The sequence below is a fragment of the Mirounga leonina genome, unplaced genomic scaffold (genome assembly GCF_011800145.1).
Source record: "Mirounga leonina isolate KUSES-001 unplaced genomic scaffold, KU_Mleo_1.0 Mir_151, whole genome shotgun sequence".
Taxonomy (NCBI): Eukaryota; Metazoa; Chordata; class Mammalia; order Carnivora; family Phocidae; genus Mirounga; species Mirounga leonina.
Window position 1 is genome coordinate 35,168,461 of NW_023270377.1, and position 21,309 is coordinate 35,189,769.

The 21,309-nt window shown below is 37.5% G+C and overlaps 1 protein-coding gene across 1 annotated transcript in view; it reads left to right on the forward strand.

Moving 5' to 3' along the window:
• The window catches only part of SATB2 (SATB homeobox 2), a 186,539-nt gene that overhangs the window by 105,528 nt on the left and 59,702 nt on the right, over positions 1-21,309 (forward strand). Inside the window, exon 7 of the mRNA XM_035007450.1 lies at positions 6,024-6,496. Within this exon, the coding sequence (XP_034863341.1) occupies positions 6,024-6,496 (473 nt within the window). The remainder of the gene's footprint in view (positions 1-6,023; positions 6,497-21,309) is intronic.

The following is a 21,309-nucleotide window of genomic DNA, read 5'->3' on the forward strand; positions in this document are numbered from 1 at the left end:
AGACAACATAGAACAGTGATTCTCAAACTTTAGTGTACATACAAATTACCTGATAGCTATCTGGTAGAATTTCAAAAGACAATCAATAAAAACAAAGATGATATAGATGTTGATGCTCAAACTTTAGTGTATATAAGAATCATTGGAATCTTAGTGTACGTAAGAACTCTAAGAGATTCTGATTTGGAGCCCATGAATTTGTATTTCTAACAGTCTTCCAGGTGATAGGATTTTGATGGTTCAAGGACTATACTCCGAATATCTCTGACATAGCACAGACTGAAATGTACAAAGTACATAAAATATAAGAATATATCAGGGATTTGTGATAATTAAGATAAATACTTGACTTCCTGGATGTACTGTAAAATTGCTTAAATAAAATGAGATTTTTGCACCAAAGATCTTTTAATTGTAATACAGATTCATCCCTGGGGAGGAGTGTGACTTTCTAGTCTATGAACAACCAGCCGTAACCAGCAATCATGGCCACTAATAGCTAATGGTCATAGGGTGCTCTTGGTTAGAACATAAACTCTGTGAACTTGGGAAGGCTCTAGAAGCTCCTGCAATTCTAATGCAGGGCTACAAAGGCCTCTCCTACTTTGGAGTTAAATAGAATCCCAGAAGCTCAGAGAGTGGTTAGATGATGGTTTCCCATTTCCTGAAGTTTTCATTCATTCCCAGAAAGCTCAGAGGAATTTGTAAGATATCCTGGAACTCTGAGTTTCTCAGAAACCTGAGCAGACTCCAGATCACAACTGTTCACCTGCAAGGCCCCTGGACTGAGACCCTTTTCCAGAGGTCAGGAGAGCTACAGAAAGCCTCTCAGCTATGAGGCATAGAAGTATTTCAGCCCCACTTGCGACAGTTCCTCAAGCCACACCCCATTTGGAGACTCAAACTGAAGCTGGAGACATCATTCCTTCCCAGACACTTCGCAACCCCACAGATCCCCATCAGGACTTCAGCAACAGTGGAATCAAATTCATTGTGAAGTGAATTGCAGCTCTGATTCAAAGCCCTGGAAGTAGTTGTGTTTTTATGTCTCTTTAATAAGTAAGCATCTTGGCTTTATTGAGAACATTTTTGGTTGTGAATGTGAACATGGCTTTCATCATCAGAGGCAGGACTACCATTTATCTTTCACTTTTTTCAGGATTTCTTTTTTATGGCTGAATATTGCAGAGATAAGATGGACCTCAGAGCCAAGGTGTTGTCTTTGGACTAGGTTTAGTTTAAGACAGACTTGATATTATGTTTTCCATTAGAGGGAAAAAGCAAAACACAAAATCAGGCACTGCTGTTAGGTCTACGTTTCAGCCATTGTGATTACTTTCAAATAGATTTAAAAAGAAAGAGAGGTAGAGAGGGAAGGAGGAAGGAAAGAAGGGAGGGAGGGATGGAGGAAGGAAGGAAGGGAAGGAAGGAAGGAGTGAAGAAGGAAAAGAAATAATGAACGTGCAAGCTCAATTTTAGATGGAGTCTAGTACATTGTGATGCTCCTCTGACTTTTTTTTAAAGCATTTGTCTTTCACCTGCTGTGACTTTAGAGGCTAAAATATTATTCTGTTATTTTTATGAGTGGTAGCAGAAAAAAAATGAAAAAGCTTTTCAAGTTTGGCAAAATCTGTACAAAATGTTACTGAAACCGTACACTGCTCTGGTCAGTGGAGATGCCGCCTGTTGATGAGCATTTGATTTTTAGACAGGATGTGTGATTTTTTCTTTCTTTCTTTCTTCAGTCTTAGGAAGTAAAAAACTTGGCTTTTATTGGTAGAGTTGTCAGACACTGAAAAACAGTGACAGAGATTCTTCATTTGACCAAACTTTTTAGTCAGGCTTCCAAATTTTTTCCATGGTCCATCTGTGGACTTCCTTGTAAAATCCAGTTTTAGCAAGAACCCTGCTAAGTCAGTTTAACCTGAACCCCCCTATATCTGATCACCCCTCGATATCTGATCGGGTTCCTCATCTTCCACCATCCCCCAAGTGATGTCTGATCACCCTGGCCTGTCTTCAGCAAAGAATCCTGTTAGGTCAGTTTAGCCAGAACCCCCCTTACTCCTGATGTTTCCTCTTAGTAATTTTGTATCTACTGACCCCCACCCTGATCCTTAGCTATAAATTCCCATGTGTTTATACTGAGTTGAATCCAATCTCTCTCCCCCACCATAAAATCCCATTGCAGGGGTCCCTATACCTATTGCAATGGTCCTGGATAAGGTTTTCCTTACCATCTTTAAAGAGTGCTGTTGAATATTTGTTTCTTTAACAACTTAAGGGGTCTTTAGTCTTTAGTCTTACTGGTAGCCTATAGGCAGTATCCGGTTTTCAGATATGCTTTGTTTGGCATTTGTTGTGTTTTGCAAATGGAATTAGTTGCCAATACCTGAAAAATAGGCACTAGCATGTAATAATCCAGATTTTCCATTTTCTTGAAAAAACATCTGAAGAAATGACGATATATAGAAAGACAAAAACTGGCCAAGGCAAGGTAGCGGCCACTTCCTTTGGACTGGAAGGCTTTCTCTTACTCCCCCAGGTACCTCTCCAGCTGGCTTCTCTGCCTTTTGTTCTCTACCTGGAAGTTTACGCATTTGCCTTTGCAATTGCCTCCTTATGGTTTTCTAAGGAGTTAGTACTTCCTGGTGTTACTGCGTGTCCTTAAGGACACTTCCCCAGTCCCCTCTTTTAAGTATATGAATTTATAAGGATCTGAGAACTCGTAAGAAAGAGGACATACTATGCATAATCTTAAAGAAATATGGAGTGACATTATTCTAACTCTTACTGCACCAATTCATAGAGGTTTTTTTGAGCTCTGACGTTAATGCTTAATTGTGTGCATAATTATGACTAGATCTGTGAATAGAGTTTTTTATTAATGATGTGATTTAGATATATTTCTTTTCTTTATTTTTTTAAAAGATTTTATTTATTTATTTGAGAGAGAGAGAGAGGGAGAGAGCACAAGTGTGGGGGAGGGGCAGAGGGAAGCAGACTCCCTGCTAAGCAGGAAGCCTGATGTGGGGCTTGATCCCAGGACCCTGAGATCATGACCTGAGCCGAAGTCAGACACTTGACTGACTGAGCCACCCAGGCGCTCCTATTTAGATATATTTCAAGAAAGTCAAGTTAAACCACTGAAGAATGAAAATACCCAAATTTTGGGAAATTAGCTTTTAATCAAAGAATGCATGCTATTAATGGATGGTTCTCTCTATATTTTTTTAAGTAGAAAAAGAAATGGATAAAACTTTTACTTCTTAAGTACTTGAAAACATAATTTAATATTTGGGTTTTTTTTGTTTTTATTTTCTTTTTAAGATTTTATTTATTTATTTGACAGAGAGAGAGATAGCGAGAGCAGGAACACAAGCAGGGGGAGTGGGAGAGGGAGAAGCAGGCTTCCTGCCGAGCAGGGAGCCCGATGTGGGGCTCGATCCCAGGGTCCTGGGATCATGACCTGAGCCAAAGGCAGCCGCTTAACGACTGAGCCACCCAGGCGCCCCATAATTTAATATTTGAATTTGCCTTTATTTTGGCTGAGTTAAAAAGGAATTAAACCAAAGTGAACCAAGTGTCTAGTAAGTACCAACTATTTCTGTCTATAAAGTACAACTTTACTCCAGACACAGTGCGTGGCTCTTCTGCTGCGTTCAGTGAGGGGATCATAATAGTAATTCCTGTCGTATAGAAACTGTGTTACATTACCTTTTGAAGGCTCTCACCCATTTGCTTGGTTTGATTTTAAGATTGTGTGCCTTAAAGTTTAATTAATACAATGACTGAAGAACGTTTGCATTTAGAGGATAAGGTTAAAATAATTTGTTCTCCTTGAACCTTGTGAAGGAAAGGTGAATACAACTAAATGAATTACATTGAAAGGATTAAGTTAGAAATTGAGCCTTTAAAGAAGTCTGAGGTAAACTTTACTTATTTGGGTGTTCATAGGAAAGTTAAGCACTCGTTTTGGTTTTTTAAGCAAAGCAGGAATAAATACTATGTATGTCTGAATATAAGGTGATCCCAAGATACTAATGTTTATTTTCCCAATGAGAAGTTTTGAATATGTAAAACCCTAAGACATATGGATAAAATGGTGAAATATTTACTTGCATTTTAATTAACAATTAACTTCCACATACGTATTTTAAAATCACATATTACATAAAATATTAATTAGAAATACTATTTTTCTCTACTTTTAAAGTTCATTGACTGATTTTATTTAAATTCTTCACATGTGATTCAGCACTTGTGTCTCTGTCATTACAAAACCCTGTGTTTGGAGTCACTTATCCAGTTTTCTAGGACACGCCATTTCTGCTTAAGTTTTTTTTGAGACTTCAAACTTTTTGATACAAATATGATTCTGCCATTGTAAACATTATGCCAAGCTACACATCATTTGCATAATCATGCATAATAGTGGGACAATTATTTTTAAAAATTTGTCCTCTAGGTGACTACTTTGATCTCTTGTTCTTTAAAGTTACCGTAATAGGCATTTACATGATCATATCCAGCATTTGCAATTTTAAGAAATAATTACAAAATCTGTTTGGAATTTTTGCTCTAAAGAACAGATTTTGTTGGGGCGGCACCTGGGTGGCTCAGTTGGTTAAGCGTCCGACTCTTGATTTCAGGTCAGGTCATGATCTCAAGGTCGTGAGATGGAGCCCAGCATCCAGCGTTGGGCTCTGTGCTTAGCTCAGAGCCTGCTTAAGATTCCCTTTCTCCCTCTCCCTCTGCCACTACCCCTCCCACTCTTTCTCTCTCTCTCTCTCTCTCTCAAATAAATAAATATTTTTAAAAATACCAGATTTTGTTAAATTACATCTGTAAGGGTTTAAAACTAGGAATGATGGAGGTTATTTCAGCCTCATGTTTTCTCCAAACCAACCTTTGTTTTACATAATAATGTGATACTGAGATTTAGATAAGTATTTGACTATGAGGGGCACCTGGGTATCTCCGTTGTTTAAGCATCTACCGTCAGCTCTGGTCATTATCCCAGGATCCTGGGATGGAGGCCTGCATCAGCTCCATGCTCAGCAGGGAGTCTGCTTCTTCCTCTGCCCCTCACTCCCCACTCTTGCTTGCTCTCTCTCTCTGAAATGAATAAATAAAATCTTAAAAAAAAAAAAAGAATTTGACTCTGAGGTGATTTGCTCTTTTTGGGAAATATTCTTGGGGGAGGAAAAAAATCTGCCTGATGTTTGAACGTATATGATACTTCCTTTTTCGTCTGCCTTTCCAGGTTATTCCTTAAATCTTTACTACTAGGAAAGTGCAATAAAATGTAGTAAGGTAGATATCCGGTGGGGGGGGGGGGGAGCATCTTATATAATGGAAAGTCAAGGCAATGTTATTAATATTGTGAGATTTTTTCTTATCCTAGTGCATTTCAACAATTATTAACATATCCATTTCTTAAAGAAATATTCCTATAACAAAGATAACAAGTGATAACAAGATAAAAGGTTATATACTACATGGTACACATTTTCTATGAATGTTCCCATAGTTGTATAATACTTACTGTGTGAGATTTTTATTAGGAGGTAGCAGTTAATTTGGCAGGAGATGTTGTCCTTGTCATTTCCTGATAACCATGAACTACACCATTAACCACAAACTACAGAAGATGAGAACAGCTGGTGTTTTTATAACGGAGGGTGATGAGGGAGATGAGAGAGCTTGGGAATATGAGAGGATTTAGAATTTATCATGCTTAGTGGTTTCCCTCTTGGTTATTCAATAAAATGCCTACTTTTAAGAATTTAAGAAAAATGAAGTGGTAAGTATTATTACTTTCATATCACCTATGAAAAAATCTACTATTGTAACATTTTGCAGGGAGGGATAACTCACTTTTATTCTGGGGCTTCCAGCTTTGTATGAAAAAAACTTATGTCATTAGTATACCAAAAATATGATAATTCAGTACTACATATATTAGCAATAAATTATACCAGTGAAAATAATGATGAATTATCATTGTTATCTCTTAACAGTGGAAAGAGTGGAACGAGAAAACCTTTCAGACTATTGTGTTCTGGGCCAGCGTCCAATGCATTTACCAAATATGAACCAGCTGGCATCCTTGGGGAAAACCAACGAACAGTCTCCTCATAGCCAAATCCACCACAGTACTCCAATCCGAAACCAAGTGCCCGCGTTACAGCCCATCATGAGCCCTGGTCTTCTTTCTCCCCAGCTCAGTCCACAACTTGTTAGGCAACAAATAGCCATGGCCCATCTGATAAACCAACAGATTGCTGTTAGCCGGCTCCTGGCTCACCAGCATCCTCAAGCCATCAACCAGCAGTTCCTGAACCATCCACCCATTCCCAGAGCAGTTAAGCCAGAGCCAACCAACTCTTCCGTAGAAGTTTCTCCAGATATCTACCAGCAAGTCAGAGATGAGCTGAAGAGGGCCAGTGTGTCCCAAGCTGTCTTTGCAAGAGTGGCATTCAACCGCACACAGGTATGATGAGCATTGAACATGGTAATTGGTGGTTAAGACTAATACTAAGGACAGAATTGTGACATATTTTTGATCCCTTTAAAAAAATTTTATGGATCCCAGAGCACTCAGGACTAACTAATAATCCTTAGTTTGGGAAATACTGTCAGCATTGATCCATATATGGCCATAATTAATTAATTTCAGTAAGGTAATGAACATCTGTGAACTTGGGACCCAGAATGTTACCAGTGACTTGGGCCTGTGTGCTCCTCTCTTCCCTCATCTCCATCTGCTTTTCCCCAGGTATAACCCTGATCTTGAATTTTGTGGTTATCATTCATTTTTTTAAAAACTAGTTCTAAAACTTTATGCATATGTAATCTTTTATTTATCTTGTTTTTGAACTTCATAAAAAGAGTATCATTGATGTCATGATTTCTATAATTTTTTTAAAAACCTTTCAAAATATACAAATTAGATTTAAGATATTGATAAAATGGTAATGGATATTTCTCATATTTTCTCATATTTTTTAATGTTTTGGGGGAATTACATGCCAATATAATACTAAATGATAAAAAGATAAACAGTTTATTTATATATGTCTTGCTTTACTGAGGCCCTCATCTCAGTGTTTCTGATTCCATAGTCTGGGGTGCATTTGTAACAAGGTCCCAGGTGATTCTAATGCTGCTGGTCTAGGAGCCATACCTTGAGAACCACTAATTTAGTCCTTATATGAGTAACAAGAAAATAGAAATGCTAATCTCAAGGAGCTAATGACTTGGTAGTAAAAAAAAAAAAAAAAAAAGTATTCAGATAATGAAAGTAAAATGAGAAGTAATGTGAATAGTGTAGGAGAATAACCATGGTTGTAGTGGGTTGTAGCTCCATGAGGAGCTGGGCATAAAGAATAATTACAGTAAGATGAATATAGTGTCATTAAGAGGAGTAGGTTTAAGTTTGGCCACCCTACTAAATGCAAGGCAGGAAGCTAAGCTCTGTGCAAATGCAAAGATGAAAAAGATCATGGGCGCCAGCTCATATGTAAACATATGGTGGTTGTGGAGTAGAGTCCAGAGTCAGGAAGCACTGTGGAAGTAAAGTTGACAGAAAGTGTAACCATCATAATGCCAAGGTTTGAGCCTCGTGGCTGAGAATAAATCTGTAATCACTTAGAGTATCAAGGAGAACATTGAAAGAGATGGTTGGAATAAGCTTAGAGTGATTATTTTGGATTAGGCTATTTTGACTCTGAAGTGCTGGCAGATTTCTTAAATGAAGGTAGGCAAAAGTCATTGAAAATATGAGTTTGGTGCTAAAAAGAGTTTTCAGGGCTAGAGGAAGGGATTAGAAATTTATTGCCAGAGCCTGGGATTTAAAGAGTTGGGAGAAGGAGGAGGAAAAACCGTCACCACTACTGTCACCAGGAAGAGAGAAGAAATGCCAGTAGAGATGGGTGCAGGTGGAGATGGAAGGATAGGGAGGTTGTAGTGAGAGTACAGCAACATGAGCAGAGTTTCCAGGAGATTTGTCCATGTGTACAAAACTAAGACATCTGGGAGCGAGAAGCTTGAACCATGGCATGAAATTTGGTGATTGGTTGGAAGAGACCTTTGGCAAACTTAGCGTAGAATTTCATTAGAGTGGAGAAGGCAGGAGCCAGAATTTAGGAGTTAAGGAGTGACTAAATGTTGAGGATGCAGAACCAGGGGCTGCAAATTACTCTTTCCAGAAATTGGTGTTGAAAAGGAGGCCAGAAGTGTGTTGACAGTTTGAATGTGATAGGGCTTCAATCTGAGATAGAAGGAATTATGAAGTAGTTTGGGGTCTCAGCTGAAGTTAACAGGCATGACCTAGAGATGGAACCATGCACTGTGGTTTGGTAACAGTCTGCAGGAATGCTGGAACCAGGGGAGTGGGAGCAGGGAAGAAGCACAGTGGGGTTGTTTGAGGTTTAGTGCTGACAGATTAGGTATGGCAGGAGACCAAGAGGGGGAAATCTCTTGCTCCCTTGACTCTTAGCTAATTTATACATTCTATTATTGACAGACTCACTTGACATCATTTAAAAATGAGTTTGGAGGTTCACAGAGGTCTGCACATGTTCCGGATATCACTCTATGACTTCTTTTTTTTGACTCAGAGTAATCAAGCAGCATTTGTGTGTCCACAGTTACCTGAACTAGGGTTATGAAAAACGCTGGTCCTTTTGAGCATGTCTGTTGCATATTTATTACTTTGTATTTACAAAGCAGAAGGATGCATCTTTTAGTCTTTATTTTGCAGGTGTGTGTGTGTGTGTGTGTGTGTGTGCGTGCTTTCACCTATCATTCATGTGCATGAATAGGCATTTCATAGCTAGCCAACATTTTATTGCCTGGTTATATATACAGTTCCTTTGGCTAAGGATAAAATTGAAAGCATGGTTGGATTTTAGAATCAAATACAGTATAGATTTTATCCAAATAGCATGAAGCCTTAGATTCACAGAGAGACTAGACAAAAGACAGACCATGTTGGTGTGAGGGAATGCTCTGCCAAGGCCCTAGGATCTTGGAGGTCTGTCTTCTCCCGCACAATTCTTTTTGTCTATCTTTATGGATTAATGATTTTTCTTTGGCATTGCCATCGTTGAAGTGCCAAGTTATAAAAGGTCTAATTGAAGCATGGAACACATTTTATTATTTTCCTCCTGCCATTAAATTTGTAAGATGGCTACACCCAGAAAGGAACATTCACTTTCAATCAACAGGAGTTTGAGTTCATGGGCCAGCCTTGAGGATATCAAATGGAAACTGCATAGGAATGTATGAGTATTTCCTTTTAAAATTCTGCTTTTAATTTGGGAAAGCTTTTCATCCCTCTGGGATCATAACCTGTTGTGTATAAAGCCCAACCTAATCAAGGTAGATGGTATTGACAGAATGACATAGTTTGAACTTAAGCCGGAGGTCAGCAGGCAGATTGTTTTTGCTGTATATACTGTAGTCACTAACAGCAAGGTTGGACAGCTGGGTTTCACCAGCAGAATCATTAAATGGAAAATGTGGTGTACTATGCCCCATGAAACCAACCATGGATTTTCCAAATGTTAGGCTTTTTTGAGTGGAATCAGACATTTATGGGTGATATAATGATTTGCCAGCTATAATAAACAAAAATTTATAGATAATAACATAAATGAATGGTTAATCTTTAGATAGAAAAGAATCTCAACTTTTTTTTTTTTTTTTTCTCAAAGCAAACAGGATCAGAACCTCTTATTTTAGATGGGTACCTAAGGCCAATATCAATCTTGTACTTAGTTGCTTTACTGATATGTAATATATCTTTAGTCCACTGAATATTTTCTTTTTTTTAAGATTTTATTTATTTATTTGAGATGGAGAGAGAGAGCATGCACATTCATGCATGAGCATGAGGGGAGGAGCGGAGGGAGAGGGAGACACAGACTCCCTGCTGAACAGGGAGCCTGATGAGGGGCTTGATTCCAGGACCCCAAGATCATGACCTGAGCTGAAGGCAGGTGCTTAACTGACTAAATCACCCAGGGCACCTCCACTGAATATTTTCTAGAAATAGTTCATGATCTCTATTATTCATTTATTATCAAGTTCAATAAAAAGCAACTTGATTTGTCACCCTATAGTTCATGTTCCTGGTTTTGTGCTTGATGATTGGACCAATAGCATCTAGTAATTAGAGAGACAGAGAGAGAGTGTGTATAGAACAAAACCGCATGTATAACATTCATAAATGAAGCTAAAACTAAAAAAAAAAAAAAAAAAGCATCAGCTTAGTTTGTCATGTTTAAAACTTCCCGATGAAGAACTCAAATTCATAATAAATAGCATTTGAAAATGCCACTTCTCCAAAGAGAAACTATTGATTACTTTGTATATCTGATCATTGCCACTGTAAGTACATCATTTGGTGATATAAAATAACACAATTGAGGGAATAGAGCTATATTTCCAAGAGCTTGCTTTTAATACATTTTTATGTTAATCAGTGTGCCTTGAGATCATGCAATGCTAGAATATCAACTCTTCAGCCTGGGCACGAGATTAATGTAGTTCTAGATGCAGGGTATAGCAGAGCATCATATCCTGTCTGTGCCATCAGGATGATAGAAGCCTGTTTTCGTCATTATGACCTTACGTAAAATATATTCTGAGCATCATCACTTTCTTCTTTATTAGTCTTTTTTTTTTTTCTTCTTTATTAGTCTTTTGGAGGAAAAGGTTAACCTCACTTTTTGGGTCTCTGAGGATTTTATGACAAATGAGAGATAAAATGTTTTCTGACCTGGTCATTAATTTTCAGGCAATCCTGTGATACAGTTCTAAGTGTTTCTGTTACCTATGGTCACGAAGTGAGGTGGTATGGTCAATACACTAGAGGAGGCTGAGGCAGATAACATGTCTGCTCTGTTTTTGGTGTTCTAATTCTCCCTCACCCCATATTCCCCCTACTTTGACTTCTAGAAGCTAGCAACTGCTAGTCAGCTTTTCATTCAAAGGACTTTCCTCCTTTGCTCACACTGGCAGAGAGCTGGAAATACTTAACCAATATCTGGTAGGTGCAGGAGGATGAAAGCCCAGTTCCCCTTCCTCCAATAGAAGGGACAGCTCTGAAGTGTGACTTCTACTCCAGAGCTCTCTGCAGATGAGGCTGAGGCGAGGATTGTATGGGCTTCTTCCCTTCCCTGCCCTGCTTCTCCCACTCCCTCACCAGTTTCCCTCAGAAACACTTCCTTAATAAATCACTTGCACAGGAATCTATCTCAGGATGTGCTTTTTATCCCAGATTATAGATCAGTGCCACTGCTAGTCTAAATTGGCTTTCGGGTATATCATGGGGTAGTATGTTGAATAAAACTGATCTTCAGTATTATACCTACTACCTTCCAAATGTAAAGTGAGATATCACTATGGGAATAGTATAGATGTTTTTACTGTACTACTTGAAAATATTATCACTATTATTATTATAAACTGAATTCAGTGGACTGATATTGATACTGTCTAGATCTGCTTATGGAGATCAAATGTGGGGGAGAGAAAAAGAGAGGGGATGAAACAGACACTGGATTTGAAGCCCTATGAGATCTTCCAAACTTGACTTAAATGAAAACCACCCTTACTGAGTCTGAATGGTGAATTACGTAATTCATGTGAGTTTTAGAGTAGCTTTGCCCCCTTGCCCGCCCTATCTCTGGTGCTCTGTCAGTGATGCAAGTGGTGTTTGTAGGACTAATAATTTCAAGAAATAATAGGACCAGTGCTCTGTCTAGTTTATTTTTTCTTTTCCTTTTTCTTTTTCTTTTCTTTTCTTTCTTCCCTCCCTCCCTCTCTCCTTCCTTCCCTTTTCTTTAAAAAAAAAAAATTTTTTTTTTTTAAGATTTTATTTATTTATCTGAGAGAGAGAATGGGAGACAGAGAGCATGAGAGGGGGAGGATCAGAGGGAGAAGCAGACTCCCCGCCGAGCAGGGAGCCTGATGCGGGACTCGATCCTGGGACTCCAGGATCATGACCTGAGCTGAAGGCAGTTGCTTAACCAACTGAGCCACGCAGGCGCCCCAGTCTTTTTTTTTAATTTTACCTTCCTTTCTTTTGCAATTCATTTTCTCTTGCTAATTTCCTGAATTTATTTAGCATTGGCATACTTTCACTTACTAGGCCTATGGACATTAAATACGTTGCTTGCCTATTTACCGTGTTTACATCTGTGCTTTTTGACAGTTTGATTATGAATCCTAACCTTGAGTGTTCTTTTGCCCCATGTCACTTTGTGGACTTAAAATTAATCAGAGACTTGTGACACTATGAAAAGGTTTATGACAGTATTTTAAAAGACTTACTATTAGCAAGGAATGGTTGTGGGATGCCCACTGACCTATAATAAGGATGGTTTCATAAAATATGTACACTGAGTCTTCCTTAATAGATAAACTATTCTCTAATTTATTTAAAAATCCAATGACCTACATATTCATATGTTCAGGAATCCCCCATTTTCTAACATTTTTTCTCCTCTGAGACCTTCCATCTGAGCAAATCTGTTAAATGAAGTAGAGGAAGCTTTGATCCAAACAAGGCTAAATCCACTGGAACGGATGCCTTGCCCCGTGTGAGTGGGAGCATTAGAATGCCAGAAAAGGGGAATTAGGTGTGACCCACATCTCCTCTCTGCACCACTATCCCCTTACCTTGATGGTAGAGTTCAGGAAATCCCCTTATACAAGGAATCAGCAGTAAGAAGTTTCTACAGTTTGAAAATGAGACTTTTGCCACATTCATTATTCATATAATGGAGTTATTTTTCTTTTTCCTCTAGCAGATTACATCATAACTCAGAAAGTTCAGGTCCATTTTCTGTTTCAGGTAGTTCTCCTGAGCCAATTCTTAGAAACATGTTTTCAGTAGAAGAACAGATGTGTTTCACAAAATGTGCTATTCTGTAACAGTAGGGCTCTAATTTGGTATCTTGCTCCTTCTTCAGTTTGATGCAAAAGTCACCGAGTTACACAATTTGCAACATTTTGTCAAACACCTTGCTTGAGAAAATTGTTCATCGTGGTCTTATCTGATAGAGAAAAGGATTTTAAAAATCCTTTGGGAAATCATTTGGTTGACCTGTCCTTATTTGACTACTTTTTATTTTTTTATGAGACTTTGCAAAGAATCTGCTGTTTACTCATCAAAGCCACATCATTTGAAGAAACTTAAGGCCAGGGTCATAAATATAATTTTATGAAGTGACTCAGCAACTGGAGAATGTTTTCAACAGATTGGAAAATTAGATTGAATTATGTATCAGGAAAGTTGGCAGGGAGGTCAATGGCTAGAAATGTACATGTCTATGTGAAATGACATGGATTTTGCTCTTAAGCTTTATCAGCACCAAGTTTATAGTATATGCATGCCTATATTATTAAGGTCAAAAATGTCTAAGGACTTGCTACACATATTTTGAAATGGCACAGTTAGAAAGAGATATGTAGCAACAACGTGAACATTTTAACAACCAGAATATTTGGAAATCTGAACTTAAGTGCATTACCGGTCAATTTGGGGGAGAAGAAAGTCTTGTGTTTGATTTATACATATTGTTGGCCAAAGATAGACTTGATTTAATTACACATACAGTTTATGTTTGTAGAAAACTTGACCTCCAAGATATTCAGAATTATTTCTTGGCCAACCTCTGGTCCCAGCCATCATTATTTCTTACTATGCAATAGAGATATGGGCGCTCAGCAAGTCATACAGGAATAGAACACAATGTAAACCCAGGGGTCTTGACTCCATGGTCCAGTGAGCTGGTTATAAAATGACAAGGAAACCTGTGAGAAAAAGGAAGTCCATCCACTGAAAGATGGCCTGTAAATATGAAATGCTGCAGATCAGGCATGAACATGTTATTGGGTTTTGAAGCAAATAATACACCCTCTTTTGATTTCAACATTAAATTAATAAAGTAGGAAAAGATGGCCCTGCTTGCTTCATAAAATAGGCAATCTTTCATTTCAGAACCACTGGCTTGAATTCATAGATTTAAAGATTGTAATGATATTAATATCTCTCAGGATAGCAGTGTCTCAGAGTTATTAGATGGCTTAAGGATGGCCTCTAGCTAGTGGTCTCACTTTAGTTCCTCGTATACATATAAGAACTATCATTAATTAGCACCTTTTAGGCAATTCCAGCGAAAAAGGGTGGAGGACATACTGGTTTTGTTTTCTGGGTAGAGAGAAGGTTGACTCAGTAGTTGTCAAACATCTATAACCCTCTCCTCATTCCTAAATCTACTTGGAATAGAAAGTTTTGTGTAAAAGAATATATAAAGACACTCCCCCCTTCACAAAACTGGCACCAAACAATGAAAGGAAACAAAGGTGATTGTTTGCTGTTCTATTTCTATCCCTGACCAGTGTGCAAAGTTCTTAAAATTTAGTTACTGAACTAATTATAGAAAATTCCAGTTTCTCTATTTTAGCTAAACAAGTCTGCCTTCTAGGGATGGTTTTATAAGTTTTTGTCACTATTTTCTAACAAGGAGTGATCAGTTCATTTCACACAGATAAGGAGTCTCTCTCTTCAATAAGGACTTTCTTTGACCTCCAGTGTGTGTATCTCAGTATAGACCTGTGTTTTCAGTGTGAAGGCCTGTTTTAGTATTTAACTAGTCTCCTCCAATCCTGGGTGATGTTTACAATTAAAGTAGAATTTTTATAGAAGAAATACAAGGATCACTAGCCTTAGATCCCATTATTTATATACCTTTTCACCATTGCTTATTTAAAGTAATAAAAAAATACACAAGGAGTGTTCCTTTCATGGTCATTGATTGAAATGATGACCACTTGGCCTGGGGTTAAGTGCATGTTTGTTCAAATAAAGCAAATTAGGTTTAAAGGCCAGAAATGCTGTGAGAAAAATGAATCAATTTGAAGTCAGTTGGAGATTACAAGGTTGTTTACATTCTGTCTACAAGTTTTGTACCTAAAATTATCATTGTAGACTACAGCATTTACTTTCAGACTTCTCTGACTGAAATACCCAGTGAGAAGTACTTTTTACATCATGAGCTGGTATACACACTCACACATGTGCACATACGTATGTGTGTCTATCTTGAGCTCCATCTCATTTCCACCTATATTTTTATCTATCTATATGTTTCTAAGCAAAGCCTTCATGAAGGGAAGAAAAAAAAAAAAAACCCTTCATCAAATAATACTTGTACGGTGTATGAAGTACTCTGGTAACTTCCAATCTATTTAATTGCATTTCATTATCAAAAAATAGTTATGATGTACTGAAGTAATTCTGTCATCCACTAATAATTATGATCCATGTTTAAACAATGATGCAAATGAAGGCTTTTCTTTAAATGACTACAGAATTACTTAAGGAAGAAAAGTTGTTTTACTTTTCTGAGCTATAAAATGAGTATCTTGGTTTAGTGATATACTGGATATCCATATGGTCATCCCACTTTATATAATTAATTAAATTTTTCTTTACATTATCCTCTATCCCAAATAATTTTAATTATTGTGCTTCCTAAAAAGTATTCTTTACATTTTCTGCCTTCTGTATGGGAAAGTGTTTAGTGAAATGTAAAGTGGAGGGCCTTGAAAATTTGAAGTTGCAAATTCAAAATAAGAATTGTACTTTGAGGGGTACCTGGGTGGCTCAGTCAGTTGAGCCTCTGCCTTCAGCTCGAGTCATGATCCCAGGGTCCTGGGATGGAGCCCCGTGTTGGGCTCCCAGCTCAGCAGGGAGTCTTCTTCTCCCTCTCCCTCTGCCCTCCCCCCCGCGGCCCTCTCCCCGCTCATGCTCTCTCTCTCTCTCTCTGTACTCTCTCTCAAATAAATAAATAAATAAAAATCTAAAAAAATTTTTTTAAAAGAATTGTACTTTGATATTGGTTCTGTATTTATTAATTCATTCATTTAGCAAATATTTATTAAGCATTCAGAGACTATGGTAGGCATTATAATGGAGGCTAACGTTTATTGAACACGTGTATCAGGTACAGTTGCAAGCTCTAGGGAATCCTGTGTGGGAAGTACAATTATATCAGTTTTACAGGTGAGGAAACTGTGCCATAGGGAGATTAATCTTTATCCAGTTGAAGCCTGGTTTTGAGCCCAGCAAATTTGACCTCAGAACTCACATTCACAACCACTTTAGTCTCAATTATTTCTGTAATCTTAGAGCAAGAAGATGAAAGACACAGTCCCTTCTTCAAGGAGGTACAAGGGGTAAACAGGCTTTCAAACCAGTAATCCCATTGTGGTATAGTAAGTACTGTGATGTGTTTCATGTACTATATGAGAAAAGATGCTTTTGACCTTGGAGGTGATTAAAGTTAATGCAGACATATTTCAGCAGGAAAAAAAATAATAATGTTTTTTAACTGTTTTAAGGACAAAGTCAACTCAAATGTTAACAGACTGCTTTACTTTTTATATCTGAATGCATTTGATACATTTGAGATATAAATATTCACTAAATGTATGTTTTTGGTTTGTTTTGTTTTGTTTTTGGAAAGTACTATTTTTGCCAATGTTTTGACAAAGTAGCCAAAGCTAGTAAATTTTGGGGGCAGTTTGCCAGCAGTTGTTTCACACAATACACATAGAAACTAGAAATAAGCAGGGCCCAGAACTTTGTGAATGCAATAGTCATGTGCCAGGTACTTGAGGTGTTAGTAGAAACCACGTATGTGCCCAGAGCTGAGAACACCACTGGTAAATGTTTCCAAAGGGAACCTGTTCAGTTCTCTATTTGCTTTTGCTTTTGGGGTACTAATGTGTTTAAAAAATTTTGACTTAGATTGTGCATAGCCCCCCATTCTGGTACCTAAGACTTTCTAAAGACAAGAAGGGAAGGAATAAGGAGGAAAAAACAAAACAAAACAAAACTGTTTATCTAGTTGCATTATCTTTGCATTGAGTAGGTAGGTAAAAATAATAAAGTTTCCAGAACTCTGTTTTTGGCTAAGTTCCTCCATTGTATGTGCTCAAGAGTGGCTTGGACAAGGGGATTGCAGTTAAGAGAGCCAGACAGTTTTGCTTTCATGAATGTTTTTGCTGTACCCATTCACTTTGTGTTGCATGCTTACTGCATTCTGATGTGTCAGGTGGCAAAGTGATGTTTTATTATGTACATTAGAAAGAAAGCTGTCTTTGAGGGAAGTGTTTCATTTGATAAATTGCAGATTTAGGGTCCGTGAAATATTTGTTCTAAAGTAGAGTCTGCACGGCCCAAAATTTCAGTTTCCATTACCTTCGTGTTTACAATAGTTTGGATGAAAAGCTCTTGAGTGTAATATGTGGTCCACCAGGGCCTGTTGCTGGCTGTTCAGAAAAATGAAAAAAAAAATGCATTTGGTACATTCGTAGAGCCCTGTGTTCCCATATGTTCCCAACTAACCACTAAGTACAAAGTATACAGATTCGGCTCCCAAGGAATTTACTGTATGACGGGGAGAAGAGGTTTTATAGTAGCACAATGTAAAAGATGGTAAGTGTCATAAATGCCAGATAGAACTAGTGCCATCTCAGTTCAAAGGAGGGAGAAAGTATTGCCAACTGCAGTATATATACACATATATATACATTTTAGTTCATTACATAATGCATTTCTACAGCAACAACATTTGTCTGCAAATGTTACTTTTGTATATAGCATTTATATTTGCAGAGTACATTAATTCCCTTTAGATGCTCAATTCTATCCACCCCCATCCTAACAAAAATGCTACATGCATAGGCTGTCTTTCCTAATAAAGAAATATTGTAATAAAGAGAGGTTTTATTAAACTAATGCAATAACGACATTTTCTTTGAGGATTTAACACATCATTTTTAATAATAAAAATCAAATTGTCATTGTTGTGCCCTGTATACCTTTTATTCAAATCAGCCTAAGTACTCTGGCTTCATGGCTAAGCAGTACTCTGGGGGGTGAAGGGGGGTTGAGTATTTTTAGCATTACACGAATGAATTTCAGCATTCAGGTTCATAGTGGGGTTGTAGATTATGAATATGGAACCCAGGGAAAATGCCTCTCAGGAGCGTCTAGAAGGAAATGAGATTGGAGATTAGGAAAGAACCAATTCTGTTAGGTCAGCATTCAGATGGTAGGATGTCAATACTTTCTACAGAGATGCAGCTGATTTCACAGTTTTGATAACTGTGCATTAACCACTAAGATATAAGAGCTCACTTTGTATGATTAGGCTAGGAATTTGGTATTACCTGATTTTCACAAAAGAATACCAGTTTTTGGCTCTCACATCAGCTGGAACCAGACATTTCAGAACTGTGTGAAAAGTAAGGCTAACAAATAAGCATGCAAACGTGAAAAGTGAAGACATGGAGAGTGAGACGTGAAGAGTATCTTTGGAGGGTACTAGGGTTTTTTTTTTTTTGTAATTCAAGGGAAGTATATGTAATAGACAGATCATGCTCAGGGCAGGATGAGGGGTTGGCTGATATGAATGACAAGGCCCCTTCTACCTTCCACTCTCTATAGTTTTAATCTATAAAATGGGGGGGCATATGTGTCTTTGAACCTTGCTGATTGGTTATGACATCATTTGTTTAAAGCAATATATAAATATGAACTAATTATATTTTCCGACTCACTACCATGTACTTAATACATATGTTTCACCTCATATATCCTTGAAGAGTTGTAAGCTGGTTTCTGAATATCATCATTAAATAGCTTATACACTTTGTTAATACATCCGACAATAAATAATTAAAATACATTATTAGGGGATGGGGTTTATGTTCTTTAAAATCTTTGTTCAGATTGGAACTCAACACTTTCAGACTATTTGCTTATATGATAAATGAGTATTTTTTGGTTGAGTTACTTCAAAGGTATATATTACAATAAATATGTGAACATTGCATGTTACCCTTTATACTTCCCACTTCAACTGCCACAAACAGAAATGTAATTTACAGAAATGAAAACAGTCTCCAGCTAGCTTGAGGCTTTTTCCAAGAGGGAGCACTGGGGTTTGCTGGGCCAGTTTCCTCAGTACACACCTGGTGTATATCACTTTAAAAAATAAATTATGCCTCATTAAATTACAATTAAATGGAATCATGATCATTTGTTTTTCTGGAAGGAAGATGTTTTGCATATTGAAAGCCTAATTTGTTGCAGGTGACAAAAAGGCTGAACAGATTATCTAATATCACTTCATTTTGGGGGTAATGTTTGCTGGTTATTTTGTGTATACTCCAGTAGTTTGGAATTATATTAATGTGGACTGTAGTATTTTCACTTCAAAATGTCTTCTACCGCCCTATCAGTTTTTTGTACTTTTTTTTTTAAAGCTTTTAAAGAAAGAGAAACTTCTCTAGGCATTCTGGATCAGTCATGCTCTTTCTTTTTCTAATAATGTTTTAATACTTGCCTATCCCCCTTTGCCTAGTCCCTCACTTGCCTCTCCTCCTTTGCCTAGTCTCATCATTATCTCTATATCCATGTACGATGTGTATTTCAAATCCCAGCCAAGTTAAGTCCCACTTCTTCCAAAATGTTTTCCCTGAGTCCTGTAGTTGGCAATACTTTTACCCTCTTGTGAACGGAGCCAGCACTCATTCTATCTAGAATTTATGACACTTGTCATCTTTTACATTGTGTTTCTATAAACCATCATATAGTGAACTCGTGGCAGCTGAATCTGTGTTTTCTTAATATTCTCATCCCTTTCTTAGCTTCATACCAAGTCATAAGAAATGAATTAATAGACTGACCTGTCATTTTTTTGGTAATAGGTACATTGAGTTTGGGGGTTCCCTAGATAAATCAGTGGGAGATAGAGCCTACAGAATTACCAAAAGTCTGGGAGATGTGAAGAATGAGAGTCTGTTAAAATCTAGGCAGTGATGACTTCAGCTGTTGCTGTCAGTCCTGGGAAGGTCTGAGGGGCTCAGACTCAGTGTTCCTAAAACCCAGTACAGGTTCTGGTTCTCTTCTTGCTCCATTAAAGAATTAAGGGTCCATCATAAGCAATTTCTCACCTGTCTCAGACAAGGCCTCAAGGGCTAGTGCAGAAACTTAGAACTAAATTTTATAGAGCCAGTCATGGTAATGTTTCCCAAGCGTTTCTGAGTGTTAGCATGTATTTTATACAGTAACAATTTGGGGCAAACTATATAAATTGTTGAAGAAATATGGAAATCATAATAACGTAAACAAGAAAGCTCATCAACAGAAATTGCAGATTCAGAAACTATGAGGTCATTTAGTTTGTCGCAAATAAATATTATTTAAAATACTAGAAATAATAAGTATATCAATTTTTCATTTTAAAAATTAGCCCTAATTCTTTGTTTTGTTTGTGGAGTGGAGGTAGCCTGATTAGCCACCAAGCTAGATGGCATTATATTATCTCTTGTGCTTTTAATTATTTTGTTTTTATTGAATTTTCTGCCAAAGTCATATATTCTTTGTGGGTACTAGAAATAATATAAAGCTTACAAAATCCCCCATTAAAAGGCTAAGGAGAGGGGCGCTGGGTGGCTCAGTCGTTAAGCGTCTGCCTTCGGCTCAGGTCATGATCCCAGGGTCCTGGGATCGAGCCCCACATCGGGCTCCCTGCTCTGAGGGAAGCCTGCTTCTCCCTCTTCCACTCCTCCTGCTTGTGTTCCCTCTCTTGCTGTGTCTCTCTCTGTCAAATAAATAAAATGAAATCTTAAAAAAAAAAAAAAAAAAGGCTAAGGAGAAGGTCAATTTGAGGTTCTTTTTGCTGGACTCCGTTCTTTTTTCAGTGGCTTGTAACCCAAGAGCTATTGTGCAAGGTGTCTTTCTTCCCTGTGCAGATGTTCACTCTACTCCTTTTCAGTCAGCATGTTTCCTGGTCTTACATAACCTCAGCTAACACCATGCTGGGAATTGTTATAATCTTTCCCTTGAGAAGGCTCTGTTGCCTACAATGAGGAAAATTCTTAATGACCACTTTACTCAATATTTTCAATATGTTTTAATATGATTACTGATATGAAAGTTTAATAAGCAATATCCTGGTTAATTTATTAATTTCCCTCAATTTTCACATTCTCAATATTCATGACCTTTCTATTCATAAAAGTACATTTTTTTTTCCAGCACCCAGGTGCCATGCCGCATTCTCTGTATCTCGGGCTGTGTAATGGGAATGTTCAAGTGATAGCTCCTGCCTGGCTGGTTGATAATTAAAATGCCAGACAACATAGTGGCAAGGGCTTTAGAAATATTTATGTGAGATAAATTATTAATTTATGTTCTATTCAAGACAGTTTCAA